The sequence below is a fragment of the Dipodomys spectabilis genome, unplaced genomic scaffold (assembly GCF_019054845.1).
Source record: "Dipodomys spectabilis isolate Male_0828 unplaced genomic scaffold, ASM1905484v1 ptg000002l, whole genome shotgun sequence".
In the NCBI taxonomy this organism is placed as follows: Eukaryota; Metazoa; Chordata; class Mammalia; order Rodentia; family Heteromyidae; genus Dipodomys; species Dipodomys spectabilis.
The window spans coordinates 14,486,426-14,504,311 of record NW_024870679.1 but is presented as its reverse complement, the minus strand read 5'-3'; the positions used below and the strand labels follow the sequence as shown (position 1 = coordinate 14,504,311).

Sequence of the window (17,886 nt, the reverse complement as noted above, 5' to 3'; positions counted from 1 at the left end):
TTAGACCCACAAGTCAACTAAAAGCAGGCTAAAACCTGTGGCTCCTCTGGCTTCATTTTATATCTATCTCCTTTGTCTTAAAACAATGGGTCAGATCTGGTTAATTCTGCACACAGCCATGGAAAACGATTAAGACCAAACCTCTTTCATCCCTCTTGAAGTCTGAAGGCAAAGGAAAACAGTTTTCTAACCCATCAAGGTTTTTAATGCCAAGATTCCTACATTGCTCCCTATCAGTGGAAGTAGTTTCTGGAAAAAAAAATTACCTTTTCAACTTAACCTTCCATAGAAGACTTGGCTCACATAATTTGAAAGAGGTAATCACCTAACAAACTCCACTTCATCCCTCTCCATTTTTACCTCTTGAGCTTTATAAATTAACTCTGTGTGTGTGTGTGTGTGTGTGTGTGTGTTGGTCCTGGGATTTGAATTTAGGGCCTGAGTGCTGTTCCTGAGCTTCTGTGCTCAGTGTTAGCACTCCGCCATTTGAGCCCCCTTCCACTTGTTTTTTCTTATTACAGTTTATTAGAGATAAGAATCTCAGACTTTAAAAAAATTAATTTATTGTTATTATAGAGGCGATATACAGAGGGATTACAATTACATGTATCAGGAAAGGAATATATTTCTTTCTTTTTTCTTTTGTCAGTCGTGGGGGCTGAACTCTGGGCCTGGGTGCTGTCCCTCAGCTCTTCAGCTCAAGGCTAGCGCTCTACCACTTGAGCCACAGCGCCACTTCCGGCTTTTTCTGCTTATGTAGTGCTGAGGAATTGAACCCAGGGCCTCATGCATGCAAGGCAGGCACTGTACCACGGAGCCACCTTCTCAGCCCCGGGAGTATATTTCTTTTTGTACAGTGTCTCTTCACATAATTTTTTACCTGGGCTGGCTTTGGACAGTGATCCATAGATCTCAGCTTCCTGAGTAGTTCAGGATTACCACCTGCTTCCTCTTCTCCTGCCTGAAAGCAGTCATCACCTGACTGAGTCAGCAAAGAACCCCAGGCTCTGGGATCACTTTTGAATCCACTCTGGTCCCGCCTCCTGCCATTGCTTCCCCCTCCCCCAAACTCTTTTCTGCCTCAACCATGTGGTGGGTTTTCCTTTCTGGAGAACCTTACAGACTACAGGTGTGATCCACAGATGCAAGTTTAACTGTGTAACTTTTACCCTGAGCCTCTTTTTCCTGCCAGTTACCTTGTGTTTGGAGGGGATAGGACTGATTGAGAAACATCTTTGTGTCAAGAGTGAAGTCTGCCCTCCAGCAGCAGTGATTTCTTATCAGGACCATCTTCACCTCAGTCCTGGCTGATCCTGAGTCCCACGGTGGCAGAGAACGTGCCTGTTTGGTTCCCAACTGTATCTTAAAAACACTTCCAGGGCTGGAGAAGCACTCACCTGTTCTGTGCTCTTCCTTGCTTTTTTTTTTTCAATTGACAAATTTCTTTCTCTCAGTCCAGCCCCACTCCAGCAACCTAATTTAGAGGACTTGGAACTTTGTGTAGGCCCCAGGAGTTGAAGATCGGAGAGCATGGGCGTGGCTTCTAGGGACCACCGGGCCTGCCCCGCCCGCCCCGCCCACCCCCGGCCGCCCCGCCCACCCCCGCCCGCCCCGCCCACCCCCGCCCGCCCCGCCCGCCCCGCCCACCCCCGCCCGCCCCGCCCACCCCCGCCCGCCCCGCCCACCCCCGCCCGCCCCGCCCGCCCCCGCCCGCCCCGCCAGCCCCGCCCACCCACTCACTGTCCCGCCCTCCCATTTCCGTCCTTCCTGGCTGCGGAGGCGCGGGGCGCCCTCCAGTGGTCCTGAGGCTATGCTGCCGCACCTGGCCGAGGGAGAGCGGCCGCGCCGGAAGTGGCTTGGAGGCTGCGGTGCGTCGCGGACATGGCGGCGGCGCTGGTGCGCGAGGAGCTCGTGGCCTTGGCGGCGATTTTCTGCGGCCCCCGCGAGTGGGAGGTGCTGAGCCGCTCAGGTGAATACCCCCGGGCCGTCGGCATCCAGTGCTCTCCGCGAGGCCGGCCGGGGTGTAGACGCCCCCCCTCCCCGCACCCCCCCCCCCAGCCCAGCGGCCCGCCCTCGGCGCGGCCTTGGCCCAGCCCGTCGCACTGAGGCCCACGCTGCCTCCGCCTCGGGGTCCTTCATCCGGGCCTTGGTGAGTTGGGGGTGTCTGGGCGCCTAGAGCAGAGCCAGGCACCTGCTCGGGGTGTGTGCTCAGTCTGTCTTTGGATTCACCCCCAATATTTGGCCTAACCTTTTACAGATGCAACACGAGACTGCTTTCCTCCTCCTCCTTCTAGTTCACGGAAAAGTGGCTGTCAGTGACAGGTGGGTGGGGGGGCGGCTTAATCATCCAGCCCGTGCTTCGTGAGCCCCTGAACCCTGCGGAACTTGTAGGTCACCGGCCTTTCCTGGAGCTTAAGGACTGCAAAGCTTAATGGAGCCTTTTGTTTCTGTCTTAGATTCCCTGAAGTTAAAAAACAAAACAAAAACAAAACAACCCGAACTATCTCTCAGACTGTTTTGGGGTGGGAGTGAGGGGGAAAGGAGAGGGTACCAGGGGATGAGCAGGATCAAGGGAGAGGGAGGGAGTTGTTCAAAGTACTCTTTACCAGCCAGCACCAGTGGCTCCTGCCTGTGACTCTAGCTACACAGGAGGCAGAGATCCGAGGGTCGAGGATGGTACTCCAAAGCCAGCCCAGGCAAGAAAAGTGACGTAAGGAAAGAGACTCTTATCTACAGTTAACCACTAAAAAGCCAGAAGTGGAACCACAGCCAGCCTTGAGGGAAGAAGTTACGCGAGAGCTTGAGGCCCCGAGTTCAAGCCCCAAGTACTAGCACACGCACACACCTACTTCATACAGATCTATGGAACGAACACAGTGGTACCCCTTATACTATGAATGTCAGCTATTAAAAAAATAGTAACAACTGCAGAAAACTCCGAACTTGACATTTATGAGAAAGCACATTAATGTAGTACATGGGGGAGGGGAGGGGCAGGGCTGGGGGACTAGGATTACCCCTTCTTAGAGAATAGTGTGTCTTCTATTGGAATGACTATACATGACCTGGTTCAGGCAGGCATGCAGTCAGCAGTGTGTGGATACAGGAAGCTGTGTTGGAGGAAGGTCTTTTTGGAGTCTCCATGGCCTGTGAACTGCTATCTTTTTCTTAGCCTTCATGCATCCGTGCACCCCCACACATCCATGGAGGGCAGCTGTGCCCAGACACTGGGAACCTATTGGAAGAGGGGAGCTGCTTTCTTTTTAGTAGAGAGAGAGAAAGAGAGAGAGAGAGAGTGTGTGTGTGTGTGTGTGTGTGTACTAGGGTTTGAACTCAGGGCCTTGCTACTGCTTGTTTTATTTTCACTCAGGGCTGGAGCTCTACCACTTGAGTCACACTTCCACTTCTGCCTTCCTGGACTGGCTTAGAACCATGATCCTCAGTTGTTGGCCTCCTGAGTAGCTAGGATTTATAGGTCTAAGCCACCCATGCCTAACTTGCTTGTGTCTTTTGGAAACAGTTCCTTAAAAATTCAGAAGAGGGACTGGAAAGGTGGCTGAGTGGTAGAGCGCTTGCCTTGCATGCATGAGGCCCTGGGTTCGATTCCTCAGCACCACATAAGCAAAAAGAAAAATCCAGAAGTGGCGCTGTGGCTCAAGTGGTAGAGCGCTAGCCTTGAGCTGAAGAGCTGAGGGACAGCGCTCAGGCCCAGAGTTCAGGCCCCACGACTGGACCCCCCCCCCAAAAAAAAAATTCAGAGGAATGGATTTACTCCTGTTTAGTGTTGTGTACTATCATCCCTTTACTGATGGGACGGCATTCTGAATTATCTTTTATTTTTTCCAGTCTTGGGAGTGAACTTGGCTAGGGTGCTGTCCCTGAGCTTCTTTTGCTCAAGGCTGGCTAGCACTCTCTGCCACTTGAGCAACAGTTCTACTTCTGTCTTTTTTTTTTTTTTTTGCTGGTCCTGGGGTTTGAACTCAGGGCCTAGGCCTGACCGTGAGCCTCTACCACTTGAGCCACAGCACCACTTCCAGCTTTTTCTGAGTAGTTTTTTGGAGATAAGAGTCTCAAGGACTTTCCTGCCTGGGCTGGCTTTGAACTGGGATCCTCAGATATCAGCCTCCTGAGTAGCTAGTATTACAGGCATGAGCCACCACCCGGCTGGCATTATGAATTCTTTACCAGCTTCCTCTGTCTCCACTGCTGTCTGTATTGATAATATCCTCTGCCCAAGGCTGCTGTCTGGAAAAATCATTAGTTTTCCTAGATTCCTTTCTAATGGCTCAGTTGGGAATATGTGGGAAAATGGATGAATGATGTCCATTGCACTTTAACGAGGTGGACATGGTCTGAGTCCATGGCTGAGGGTTGACAACTGCTTCTGGGTGAGAGGAAACCTCCCCCAAAAGTGCTGGAAGCGAGACAGCAGTTTCTTCCTGCAGAGAACATTGTGGGCCCTTTATCTGCTGTTAAATTGAGCATGACTTTGAAGCCAGGCCTCCTAATTAATTTAATTCGGGGTTCTGGCATCAATAAGTAATTGAATTATAAAAGAATTTAGTGTAACAACTTAGGACATTTTGTTGCTGAAAGGTTCAATGGTGAGTAGAACAACTGGGTGATTGAAATAGCCGTGTCTGATGCCTACTGCTGGGGAAAGCAAGGTAAGCTGTCAGACCAAAGGAAATGTGCAGCCAACCTGGCCACCGTTCTTCCTGTCCCAGTGGAGTCAGGAGACTTCAGAGGAGGGATGGTATGTCTGCCGAGATCATGGCCTGGGCAGGCCGGGGGACCAGCTGTTAAGGCCCTAAGATTGAAGAGGCTGTGTACTTGGGTGATTTATGCTAAGTATTTTAGGGAATATAGATATGTTTTGGTGTCTACATTAGTCATAGCAAGTTCATATGAAAAAGCAGTGGTTATAACCGCTTATAACCTGTTAAGTATGTGTATATATATAAATTATTTATTTTTGGTGCTGATCCTGGAGCTTAAATTCAGCTTAAATTCAGGGCTTGGATGCTGTCCCTGAGCTTTTGTGCTCAAGGCTAGTGCTCTACCACTTTGAGCCACAGTACCATTTATATTATTATTATTTTAATAGTTAATTGGAGATACAAGTCTCATGGACTTTCCTCCTGGGCTGGCTTTGAACTGCAATTCTTAGCTCTCAGCCTCAGTAGCTAGGATTACAGGCCTAAGCCACCAGGGGCTCGGCATTTTTTTTTTTTTTTTTTTGGTATGTGTGCTGATACTGGAGTTAAATATTGGCCCTTACAGTCTTGGCTTATCTTTCCCCTCAGAGTTAGTGATCTACTGAGCCACAGCTCTACTTCCAGCTTTTTGTTGGTTAAATGTTTGTTTTTACCATCTTGCTTTCTCCTTTTCACTCTCAGAGAAACATCTTTGCACTCTTCAGCCAGCCCCCATCTCTGACTCACTGGCTGTGCTTGCGTTCCTGATCCTACTCCTCCCTTACAAAATGCTCATCTTCTTGTTCGAAAAGAAACAACACGCTGGGTGCTAGGGGATCACACTTGTATTCTTAGCTACTCAGAGGCTGAGAGCTGAGGATCCATAGTTTGAAGCCAGCCCAGGCCAGAAAGCCCATGAGATTCTTAGTCTCCAATAAACTATCAAACAGCCAGAAGTGGATCATCTGTATTTATAGTTATAAATTAAGACATTTTTAAGCATAGACCTTAAGGAAGACCTCTCTGGAATGGCTATCCTTCATGTCATTCTGAAACACTGATACAGTCCACATGACAGGCTCTGTGTCTTACACAGCCCCCTCCCTTCAGGGACCACTGCATGGTCATGCTCAGTGACTGAGGGATGATGAATGATTGAAGGGCTTGAGGAAGACTGGCTTCTGCAGGTCATTATGGGAGTTTATACAGTCATATGGATCTGTTATAGGTCTGCAGGTCTGTTTATAAATGCAAGTGTCAAAGTGAATTGGATTTATGTGACTGATGTATAAACATTTTTACCAAATATGTTTTTTAAAAACAGAATCTTACTGGGTGCTGGTGGCTCACACCTGTAATTCCAGCTACTCAGAAGGCTGAGATCTGAGGATTGCAGTTCGAAGCCCACCTGGGCAGGAGAATCTGTGAGAGTCTTATCTCCAGTTAGCCTGCAAAAAGCTGGAAGTAGAGGTGTGCCTCAAATAGTATAGTGCTAGCCATGAGCACAAGAGCTCAGGGACAGCACCGAGGCCCTGAATTAAAGCCACAGGATTGGCACAAAAACAAAACAACAGTAATAACAACAATAACTCCATAAACTCAATGAAAGAAAAGAATCTTGAGAAATGTGGTAGGTTTCAGAGGGATGTACCCTGTTAGATTTGGGAAATGTTTCTTTATATAGTACTCTTTTCACTTGTGTAAACGAAGTTTCAGTTATAGGAATATGGTCTTTAGGCTGGTTACTGTGTTCTGTCCTGATATAGTAAATCTTTGTGCAACAGACGTGCATGAACCAGAATAATGTCACTGGGGCTTTTATATACTTGCAGTCAGAGGTTCGGAAGAGATTAGTTAGAACTCTGTTAGGGTCTTTAAAATGGGGTTATGTTTGCATCTCAGTTGTTGAGGCTCCTAAACAGTTACCCAGGTATGAAATTCAAGAACAATTTTGACTGCTTTCCTCATGAAGAGGAATGAAATAGGCAGATGGAGAACCAAGGAGGTAGAGGCTGCTTTGACTCCAAGAGATTCTGTGCCCAGTTCTGTCCTTTTCTCAGTAGCGTGGGTGCTAGGCTGGTACTCTACCACTTGAACCAGAGCTCCATTTCCAGCCTTTTTTTCTTTGGTGGTTAGTTGGAAATAAGAATCTCATGGACTTTCTTTCCCCATTGGCTTTGAACTTCGATCCTCAGATTTTAGCCCCTGAACTGCTAGGATTACAGGTGTGATCCACCAGCACCCAGCTGTTCGCTTCTGGTCCCTGTGCCTCTGCCCCTTGCAGAATGAATAAGCCTGCTGTTTCATCAACTCTGTGGAAAGTGGGGTGAAGTGGTGTGGAACACATCAGAAGGGGAAGCTGAGCATGTCTGAAAGAGAACAGAGTATTTCATGCCATATCCTGTGTCCCTTCCCCTGCCTTCCCCTCAGGGAGCCAGACAGGTTAAATTGATATACACTGTTTCAGTTCATCTCTCCGCTTCATGTCACACCGGCCTTCCTGTATCAGAAGGAAGATAGGAGGGGACCAGGCAGTCACAGTGTCACACGCAGCCGTGCAAGCCTCCTGGGGTTCCACTGTGACTTGTTACAAGATACTCTTTCATGAGTTAGCACACAACTTTGTCATCACTTTTCTTAATGTTTACAGGGGACTGTTGCTTGGAAAATTCCTAAGAGATTATCAGTGATTTCCAGCATTATAAGCTATGAATTGTATGGTGAGAAACTTTTGATAATTTAGTAAAAAATGGTCTTTACACTAGTGACTTCCACCTACAAACCTAGTTACTAAGGAGGCTGAGAGCTGAAGATTGGAGTTCAAAGCCAGCCCAGGCAGAAAGTCTGTTGAGATGCTTGTTTCCAATTAAGCACCAAAAAAAAAAGCCAGAAGTGGAGCCATAGCCCAGATGATAGAGCACTAGCCTTGAGTGAAAAGCTCAGGGACAGCATCTAGGCCTTGAGTTCAAGCCCAGGGCTGAGGGAGAAAGGGGGTGGGGGATGGGATAGTTTAAATCCAGGTAAGTCTTGGATAGTGGTGTGAGCAAATGTGTGTATTTATCTATTTATGGTTGAAGGACATGCTCTATAAGTCTTGGCTTTCTTAGTATTGTATGCCTCTTCCTAAAATCACTCTATGATTTATTTTCCATAAAAGAAATTATAATCCAAAACAAAACTTTTCACTTATTAGCATTCCATTGGAATTGAAAGCTGTTCACCTAATGGTTCTTTTTCTATGTCTTTCAGAAACAGATGGGACTGTATTCAGGATTCACACGAAGGCTGAAGGACTTGGAGATGTAGACATACCCGTAGAGTTGGTATTCCAATTACCTGTCACCTACCCCTCATGCCTGCCTAGGATCTCCGTTAATTCTGAACATCTGACCAGAGCCCAGTGCGAGACTGTGAAAGACAAGTTACTGGAGCAAGCAGAGACCCTCCTGTCAGAACCTATGGTTCATGAGCTGGTCCTCTGGCTTCAGCAGAATCTCCGGCATATCCTCAACCAGCCAGAGCCCAGAGAGGGCAGTGGTCAGGATGCTTTTGCAGTCAGCCTGACCACAGATGATGGATTGTGGATGGCTCTTTTGCATCTAGATCATATGAGGGCAAAGACTAAATACATCAGAACCGTGCAGAAATGGGCTTCCGACTTAAGGCTCACTGGAAGACTGATGTTCATGGGTAAAATAATACTGATTTTACTACAAGGAGACCGGAGCAACATCAAGGTGCCCCCAAATTAAGTGCTGAATGTGAACCTGATTATTTTCTCCTTAAAATGGTGTGCCTTTAAGTGTGTCTTATAACAATGGGGTAGAGTAATCATGAAGATGTTTCTGCTTTCCATATCACTCTATAAATGGATCTTCATTTTCTTTTTGAAGCATGTCTCGCTCCTAATTACAGCTACAAACTAGCACACCTCAAGAATAGGAAGAATAGGATTGTATTTAAAAAACCATGCCACTTAATGAAAGTGATAGGCAATTAAAAAAAACAACTGTGGCCCATATGTTTGTTTTTATAATTAGCTATAAGTCTCAACTTTATAAGTACACATTAAAAGGTTGTGAATGTTAATATTTCTTTCAGTAGTTAGGCACAGCAAGATGTGTATTGGTGGGTAGCCTGCAACATTTGTAACTTGCTGGCAGTTAAAAATAAATCCTGACAGTTTAACTTTGTATCTGTACAACCTGGAGAGCAGGGGCTTGGCCCTTACAGCCTAGAGCTAGAATCAGGAGGACTGTCAGCCTGTCACCTCCTACCTACCCTGCTTTCCGCTTGACTTATCACAGTGGTGGCTTTCAAAACCATCATCTTCGGATTTTTCAAATGCCTACTCTGAACCCCTCTAACCTATTTTATGAGGGACCAGACAAGGAGAACTGCTTATTATATTTTAGATCTTAAAAGAGATACAAATCATTTCATAAGTTTCACACTTTCAAATAGATTGGGTCAGGAATAATTACAGTAGAATTTATTTAAAAGAGACTGAGTATGAACAACCTGTAATCTTGTGTGGAGTAATGATCAAGTTTTTTTTCAAGGTGGGCTCTTATTAGAGAACCTGTTTAACATAGATTTCCTGGGCTTTGGCTAAGTTACAGTATACAATATATACAACAAAAAACTCACATTTATTGTCTATGCTGGATTGGTGCCTGAACAAGGAACTCACTGATATTCAGGCAATTCATAGTGCATTTATAGACTTTGATCTCTGAGTAAAATACCATCTGACAGAAATGAATACTAATTAATTTTCTCACTCATATTTACCTGAAATTCAGATTTTTCTTGGAACCAGTGTGGGCCTATTAGGATAAGTGCAGTATTTTGTACATGCTGTTACTAGGATTGAGTCATCAATTAATTAACAACTCTATTCATATGACTGTAACTCTGCTAATACAGAGAAATTATGTTTTTCTGAGTTTTTTCTTTTTGTTGAATAGTGGTTTCTGAAATGTCAGTTTATGTGAATTTCTCTGATTTTTTAAATAAGATTCTTCAGTAGGATTGAGAGTGCTTTGCCCATGCTTTGCCAGAGACCCCTGATTTGGCATGGAGGAGGCCTGAGCGCCTGCCTGATCACTCTGTGCAGATGCTGGTTATGACAGTGAGAGCTTGTCTGTGAAATGTGCCTGAACATCACAGCCTGGTCCCTGTGTGTGCTAAGCATGCACTGTTTTATTTATCTATCTATCACACCACCTAGCATGTAGGTGCTGTTGGGAGTCCTATTTTAGAAAGGAGGTAAACAAGGCCTGGGGGAATTTTTTTTTTTTTTCCAATCCTGGGTCTTGAACTCGACACCTGGGCACTATCCCTGAGCCTCTCTGTGCTCAAGGTGAGTGCTCTACACTTGAGCCACAGCACTACTTCCGGCTTTTTTCTGTTTATGTGGTACTGAGGGGAGGGGGGATTTTTTTTTTTTTTTTTTTGTAGGTCATGGGGCTTGAACTCTGGGTTTGAACTCTGTCCCTGAGCTTTTCAACTCAAGCCTAGTGCTCTACCACTTGAGCCACAGCACCACTTCCTGTTTTCTGGTGGTTTTATTGGAGATAAGGGTATCATGGACCTTCCTGCTCGGGCAGTCTTTGAACCGTGATCCTCAGATCTCAGCCTCCAGAGTAGCTAGGATTATAGGCGTGAGCCACCAGGACCTGGCTCTGGCATAGGGGATTTAAACAACCAACCCAGAATCAGGTGGCTGGTAGTCCATTCTAGATTGAAACGTGTACAGTTCAGTTATATCCCTCCTTATGCACATTCTGCATGCTGCAATGTAACTGTTTTACTGTTTGACCCAGTGAAGTCCTCTGTAAGCATAAAAATAAGCCCACAGGTTTATGACCTCTTTAAGTCTTTGAGGCTCAGAAGTATTTCATGTACTGATCTATCACTTTAGGAGTACCTGATGCTTCAGAAAACAGCCAAAGTCGATGTGGACTCAAGTGGAAAGAAATGCAAAGAGAAAATGATTAGTGTACTATTGGAAACAAAAGTACAGACAGAACACAAAAGGTATAATTTAGTACTATTGCAGATGGAAAAGCAACGGAATCGATAATTATACTCTGACAAATCTAGGCATATTCATGAGTTTCTCTTGTCTAATTCAGGTTTCTGGCATTTGAAGTCAAAGAGTATTTGGTGCTGGATGACTTACAAAAGGAATTTGAAGCTGCAGGACTTCAGAAGCTTTTCTCTGAATTTGTGCTCGGGCTGGAAAAATGAAATGAATGACAGGAGTCTGGATCAAGCAGCAGGGTTTTGTTGTTTTTGCCAAGGGTGGGGGATGGGCTCATTGAAAGAATCACAAGAGGGCAATTTTAAAGTTTCTCTGAAGTACAGTCTTCCTCTTTTCAGGGACAAAAACCAGTTGTGTTTCATGGAATATTACACAAGAAAATACCCCTTATGTCCTAATTTTTGCCAAGAAAACAGAATATTTATTAGGTGATAATAAAAAGAGATAACAAGCCTGTGTTTTATTTATTTATTATTTTTTACTTTTTTATGGTGTCTTTATGAAACAGACCTGTGCTTCCTGTGTTCTTTTTTAAAATTAACTTTTAACATATTATTGATATACAGAGGGGTGGGTACAGTTTTACAAGTCAGGTAATAGTATATTTCTTTTTGGACATTGTCATCTGAGCCCTTGTTTTATATAGACTGGAACTATGCAATTTTCTGGCTAATTTTCTTCCAATTAAATGATTTTTTTAAAAGGCATTTGTTCATGTGTTTATTTTTCGTGTTTATGTTTTTGACATTTAATCATGATTCTTCTCCATTCAGCTTACCAGGTCTTTTGTTTTAAGTTGAATGTTAAGAGAAGAAAAACACTGATTTCTTTGTGGAATTGCATCAATTATTGCTCTAAATGTGAAGCAACGAAGAGCTATAGAATGTGGGGCCAGGTGTGGTGGCTTATGGCTGTAATCCCAACTACAAGGGAGATGTAGATAAGAGGACCAAGGTCTGAGGCTGGCCATGGATAAAACTCTCAAGATCCTATCTGAAAAATAAAAGCAAAAATGTCAGGAGGTGTGTTCCAGGTGGTGAAGTGCTTAGTACCTGACCTAGTACCCCAAACAAAAACAAAGCACAAAACCAAAACATGTATAACCTGAGTTAGAATTGCTTTCTTTGGCATTTTGAAATAAGACATTTTAAATTAAAATTATATTTGAAATGTTTGATTTCTGGTTTTTCAAGGGGAGAAATGTTTACAGAAAATGAATTTGGCTGGCTGAATAGAAGAAATTACATAGCTATACTAGTTATGAGATCTTCTAAAATCATGGTAACTATGACCTAAGAGAGAGAAAGTTTCAAAGTAAAAGATGGCATTGAAATCTAACAACAACAAAAAAGTTGCTTGCATCTGAGAGGACATTTGTGTGTGTGAAGCCAGCTGGGCTTCTATAAGAAGCCAAGGAATGGAGGAAATCCAATCCTCACTGCAACCTACAGAGTGCCTTGATGTCTTTATATATTCTCTTTTTGGCAGTACTGGGGTTTGAACACAAGGCCTCATGCTTATTAAGCAGATGCTTTACCACTTGAGTCACACCTTTAGCCCTTAATACTTTAGTAGGTGCTTGTGGACTTTGCTCAGGGGTGAGCCGCCCACCTATGGGCCATGTAGCTGACATTACAGGTGTGCACAACCACACTTAGCACTTTAAAAAGTTTTAATAGGTTGGGGCTGAAGTGAGGAGATATGGCATGCTGAGGACCATTTGCTGGTGCTGCTGTGTGACCGGGGTTCAGTCTGATGACCGTATTTTCAGGCACCCTTGTTATTAAATTACACCTGCCTATGGTCATGTTATAGAGCACCATTCACGAGATGGGATTGTTCAGTTTCATTTATTGCATTTTTTGGGGGGGGGGCATTTATGAGTTTTTCTGAAATACTGGCAGATGGAGTTAGTATCATTCTAGGGGACCAGAATATATGGCAAGATGAAGCCACGCTGTCTCTGTGCAAAACAAGAAATTAGCTCAAAAACTTTGGGCTGGTTATTATTACCCTTTCATTTGATTTGTTGTAGTTTTAGTGAAAATTAAAGTATGGAAAAGAACAGTATTCAGAATATTGACCATATGGCTGATATGAGCTGGCGGATCATAACATTGTAATGTGGCTTATTCTATCAAGACTGACAGTGATACTCAGAGGCGAGGTGAAAAGATTTATATTAGCATTTATTAGTTCTACAAAGGGTTTCAATGTCATTTCCATAAATACATCTAGTGTACCCAATTAAATTCACCTCTACTTTTCTCTTCCCTTTCCCTTCTCCTCCTTAAAATGGTTTCCTGGTTCTATCTTCATACATACATATAAAGTACTTTGGCCATACTCACCCTCATTCACCCTTTTTAATGGCCCTCACTCCTAGTGTGGCTGGTAAAGTGTAAAAAGTATGGTTTTTACTTTCTTAGATAGTTATATCTAAATCTTTCACAAATACATATTCATCCAGAATGGAAAACTAAACTTTGATAGTATTTACAGTATCTGTACAATTAACTTGACCTTTGGATAAAAAATTATATGCCAAGGGCTGGGAAGGTGGCTCAGTGGTAGAGCGCTTGCCTTGCATGCCTGAGGCCCTGAGTTCAACTCCTCAGCACCACATAAGCAAAAAGAAAAAAGCCGGAAGTGGCGCTGTGGCTCAAGTGGTAGAGCGCTAGCCTTGAGCTGAAGAGCTGAGGGACAGCACCCAGGCCCAGAGTTCAGGCCCCACGACTGGACCAAAAACAAACAAACAAACAAACAAAAAAATTATATGCCAAAAAAATCTGTCCATGGTATTTTTTAAATGTTCATATTAGATGAAGAGGATCTATATAGTTTTTGTTGATATGTTTGCCTCAGACTGCTGTTGTTCTTTTAGTTTGCAGTACTTCGAGAAAAATAATTAGGAATTCTCCTTTGGTGAGTAATGAGCTTTTCATTGAGTAAAACTGAATATATATATATATATATATATGTATATCATATATGTATTAAAGGATGTGTCATATATGTATATATATGACACATCCTTTAAAAAGTATCCAAGTCCTGAAAAATCTTAAATCTCAAACTTGGAATAAGGAAATCCATGATTTTAAAGCTTTCAAATTTTCTGATCGTCTTTGGAGGAAAAATTACATCAGAAACCCCAAGCTTTATCTATGATTTATTTTTAAAATTCAGTATTTAACAAAGTATCGGAGATAATAAGATACATGTGGAAATGAAAGACAGAAGCAGCAAGAAGCAGGCAATAGAACTGCACCCATGTGGACTCCACGCGCTGGCATTTTCAGACATAGATCCTAGAGCTGTTATGCCTGAAATGCTCCAGGAAATAAAAACCAAAGTGTAAAATGGAATTAGAAACTGTAAAGGTGGCAAGGCATATTTGTACAAAACCTGTCAACCAAACAGAAATTCTAGAACTGAAACACGGCAATAGTTCAGGGCATGGTTAATCAGTGCACCTAGGAGACCAAACCAGTCTAGGTTCTAGATCAGTTAAAAACATGTTGACTGTGCTTGGGAAAGAAGAATGAGGGGGAGTGTGTGGGGGCTGGACAGGAGGTAGAAGAAAAGGGTGGAACACTGGAGTGCAAAAGCTGCTAAGGCTGACATCCTTGTTACACCGTTGGAGAGGGTGCTTACTGGTTCTTTCACACTGGAGTGTCCTTCAAAACATTAGATCCTAAAACTGTCACCAAGCTGATGGGCTTGTGGATTTTTTATGGACTTGATCTCCCTCTTAAAAATAGGCACACCTGTAATCTTAGCTATTCAGGAAGCTAAGATCTGAGGATCAAAGTTCAAAGCCAGTGTGGGAAAGAAAGTCTGTAAGACTTAAAAAATTTCTTTATTGTTATTATAAAGGTGATGTTTAGAGGGGTTACAGTTATATAAGTTGGATAGAATACATTCCTTTTTGGACAATGTCATCTCTTCCCTCATACTCTCCCCCTTTTTCTCTTCCAGCCCTACCCACAAGTTTTAGAGTTCATTTTCAACATAGTGTCTAGTTTTCTATGCCTCCCCTTACTCTCCCAAAGACATAAAAAACAAGGCAAAAAGAAAAGAAAAATGCAAAGAAAAAAATCCTCTTGGTTCCATTTCCTGGAGGAGATTCTTATCTCCAATAAACTACCAAAAAAAAAAAAAAAACCCATATATGGAGCTGTGGCTTAAGTGGTAGAGTGCTAGCCTTGAGCAAAAAGCTTAAGGATAGCACCCAGGCCCTGAGTTCAAGCCCCAGGAAAGGTACACATACAAAAATAAAGTCTTCTAAGGTATGTGAAGTGCTTGCTACTTTCTATTCACTAGGTTTAACAAGATATTTAATGGGATAGTGAAATGTGGAAAGCTCTTTAATAGTGACTTACGACCCAGAGCCATTAAGTTGATATAATCCTTAAGTAGGAGTCCTGAAGGGGAAGTATGTGGCTGTTCTAGAGGTCTTTGCAAATTGATATACACTAAGAAGCATTTGCCTGCCCAAGAAGTAGATACCAAGTACTCAGAGCTGTGTTGATTTGCTGCAGTCCAAGACTCAATTTGGAAGAACAACCACAATTGGAGTCATGACTCACTTAAGTTTGATCATCTATAGCAGTTTTCTAAGACCCATCTACCTCTACATAAGCCCAGCGAGTGAATTAAATGGGAATGCTGTGGAAATTATACTGGCTAGAATACTATTTTGAGCACATGGCCTTGGAATGACTGAATATCCATAATGGAAAAAAATAAAGCAAAAATTTCCTCTACTTCATCTCATATCATATCCTGAATTAATGACATGTAAGTTACAGAACTAAGTTTGAAAAGACAAGAATATTTTATTGATGTTTGGGTCCCAATCTTAAGCAAGACACCAAAGCAATAATTTTGTAGCAAAGCTGACTTGTACTACATCAAAGTTAAGAACAACTGTTGACTAGAAGATATTGAAGACAATAGAAATACAAATACAAAATTAGAAGAAGATATTTGAATCCATTTTGTGTTCCAGAATATTAGTAAGAGACAAATACCATCAGGTAAATTGGACATTTCCCAACTGAGAAACCAAATGTTTTACACACACACACACACACACACATCAGCTTCATTAGCAATCAGAAGAAATACAAATTAAACCCACAATGGGATACTACTGGTCACTTACCAGAATAAGGTTTATTTAAAGATAGGTAATAGCAGGGAAGGCAAAAGGATAAAACAGTGACAATATTGGCATCAGTTGTTAAAATGTAGCTCTGTAAAATTAATCTGCTGTTCACATTTGGAACTGTTCTGATATCTTGATTTGTTTGTCAGTTGATGCATTAAACCAAATTTTGCTCTGATTTGATAGCTGGAATTTTAGAAGAGACGAAGAGGTTTTCAGCTCATATTTACTGAACTTATTGGAGTGCCTTCTTTCTGCAGTTATAAAACCCTGAGTTACTGGTTAAAGGATACTGTTTACAATGGAAGTTAACAACTTGACAAACTGTAGCTTACTTTGGCTTGCTTGAATGTCTGATCCAGTCAGAACTGGCCATAATAACACATTCTAGGAAAAGTGACATTTCTTCTAGGCCATGAGTATAAAAGATATGGACTCAGAGACACGTATTGATTTTTTTTTAAAGAAAGTGGACTCATCTACTTTGAGGTATCTTTCTGGAGTTCTAAACTTGTGTTTGCTCAGTTCAGTGTTTGCAAGACACTTGAAGTAGTTAAAGGAGAGAATACAGGAATTGTACTATTTTTTTTTGTGTGAACTCCAGCATGGTACATTTCTGACATGTCTCACAGTGCTATTTTCCTTTCCTTTCCTTTCTTTTTTTTGCTGGTTAATTGGCCATAGAATCTTGCAGACTTTTCTTCCCAGGGTGGCTTTGAACTATGATTCTCAGATCACAGCCTCTTGAGTAACTAAGCTTACGGGTGTAAGCCACCAGCACCTGGTTCCTTTGTTTATTTGTTTTTGTGAGAAAGGATAGTTCTTTGTAGCTTTTATGTTTCCTATCAGATGTTATCAAATTCCTCTGTGATATCTATGAATTTGTTACTTTACTAGGACTGATTGAGAATTGTTCCACATCTGTTCTTTATGGGGTATTTTGTTTTTTTTTCTCAGTTCTTAGAAACTAGATTTTCTTTAATCCAAGGAAGCATTTGATATTCCATGGTTTGATTTTCTGGTTCACACTTGTCCCATTTGGTGGCTGTTTGCTGTTGTGTAAGGTAGGATACTTTATCATTTAGCCTGAGACAAAGATATAAGGCAGTGAGTACAAGGGAAAAAACCAACAAGACAGTATTTTAAATTCCATCCCACATCTTACCAAAATAGATTATTTTTTAACTATTTATGTAGAAATATCACTCTAGAACATTCTTAGTTTACATTTCCATATTGCTAATGAAGTACATGTCAATTTGGCATGCTTTCATTTTTATTATTGTAATTATTCTTTAAGATGATTGCTAATAATTATTGGAAATATGTATGGTGCTAAGATAGTGAGGAGAGTCAGAGTGAGATGAAACTTTTTGTTCTGAATTGTCTTGATCTACAGAATCCTATGAAAATGACAGTGGAAAAGTAAAGAAAAATTTCCTCTGAATTAAAATTATGCTCACTTCTTGGTTTTTAGTAAGTCCAATCCCGGATTTACATTGCAGCTCACATGAATGTGAAGTCCCAAGAAATCCAAGTAGAAATAAAACAGAGAGAAAGGCAGACTACATTTGATTTTTTTTCCTAATTAGAGCTTTGTTCTAGGCCCTCAAGTACTAAATTATTGTCATTTATTTTTTTAATCATTCATGGATCTATAAGAAAATAGGTTGAATAACTTTGCCTGAATGAGGTCCCCAGGACTCAAAGGTCAATTCCTTTGAAAGCAAATCTTTTTTGAAATCATACTGGAGACGAAATGTGTATGTGTGTGTGTGTGTGTGTGTGTATTGGTGCTTGAACTCAGCATCTGGGCGCTGTTCCTGAGCTCTTCACCTCAAGGCTAGTGCTCTACCACTTGAGCCATAGCTCTACTTCTAGCTTTTTAGTGATTAGAGATAGGGCTCTCATAGTCTTTCCTACGTGGGCTGGCTTGGAATTGTGATCCTCAGATCTCAGCCTCCTGA

The 17,886-nt window shown here is 42.4% G+C and overlaps 1 protein-coding gene across 3 annotated transcripts; it reads left to right on the top strand.

Moving 5' to 3' along the window:
• Positions 1 to 1,847: 1,847 nt before the first annotated feature.
• On the top strand, positions 1,848 to 11,442 carry Rwdd3 (RWD domain containing 3). Of its 3 annotated transcripts, none has more exons than XM_042678598.1 (4): positions 1,848 to 1,969; positions 7,947 to 8,434; positions 10,624 to 10,739; positions 10,838 to 11,442. In XM_042678598.1, exons 1-4 carry the CDS (start codon positions 1,882 to 1,884, stop codon positions 10,950 to 10,952), a joined length of 807 nt encoding a protein of 268 aa, XP_042534532.1. In that variant the 5' UTR covers positions 1,848 to 1,881; the 3' UTR covers positions 10,953 to 11,442. The 3 variants fall into 3 exon arrangements, with proteins under 3 accessions (XP_042534532.1, XP_042534543.1, XP_042534551.1); XM_042678609.1 differs by having other exon boundaries at positions 7,947 to 8,387; positions 10,838 to 10,927; XM_042678617.1 differs by lacking the exon at positions 10,838 to 11,442 and having other exon boundaries at positions 7,947 to 8,487; positions 10,624 to 10,704.
• Positions 11,443 to 17,886: the final 6,444 nt, after the last annotated feature.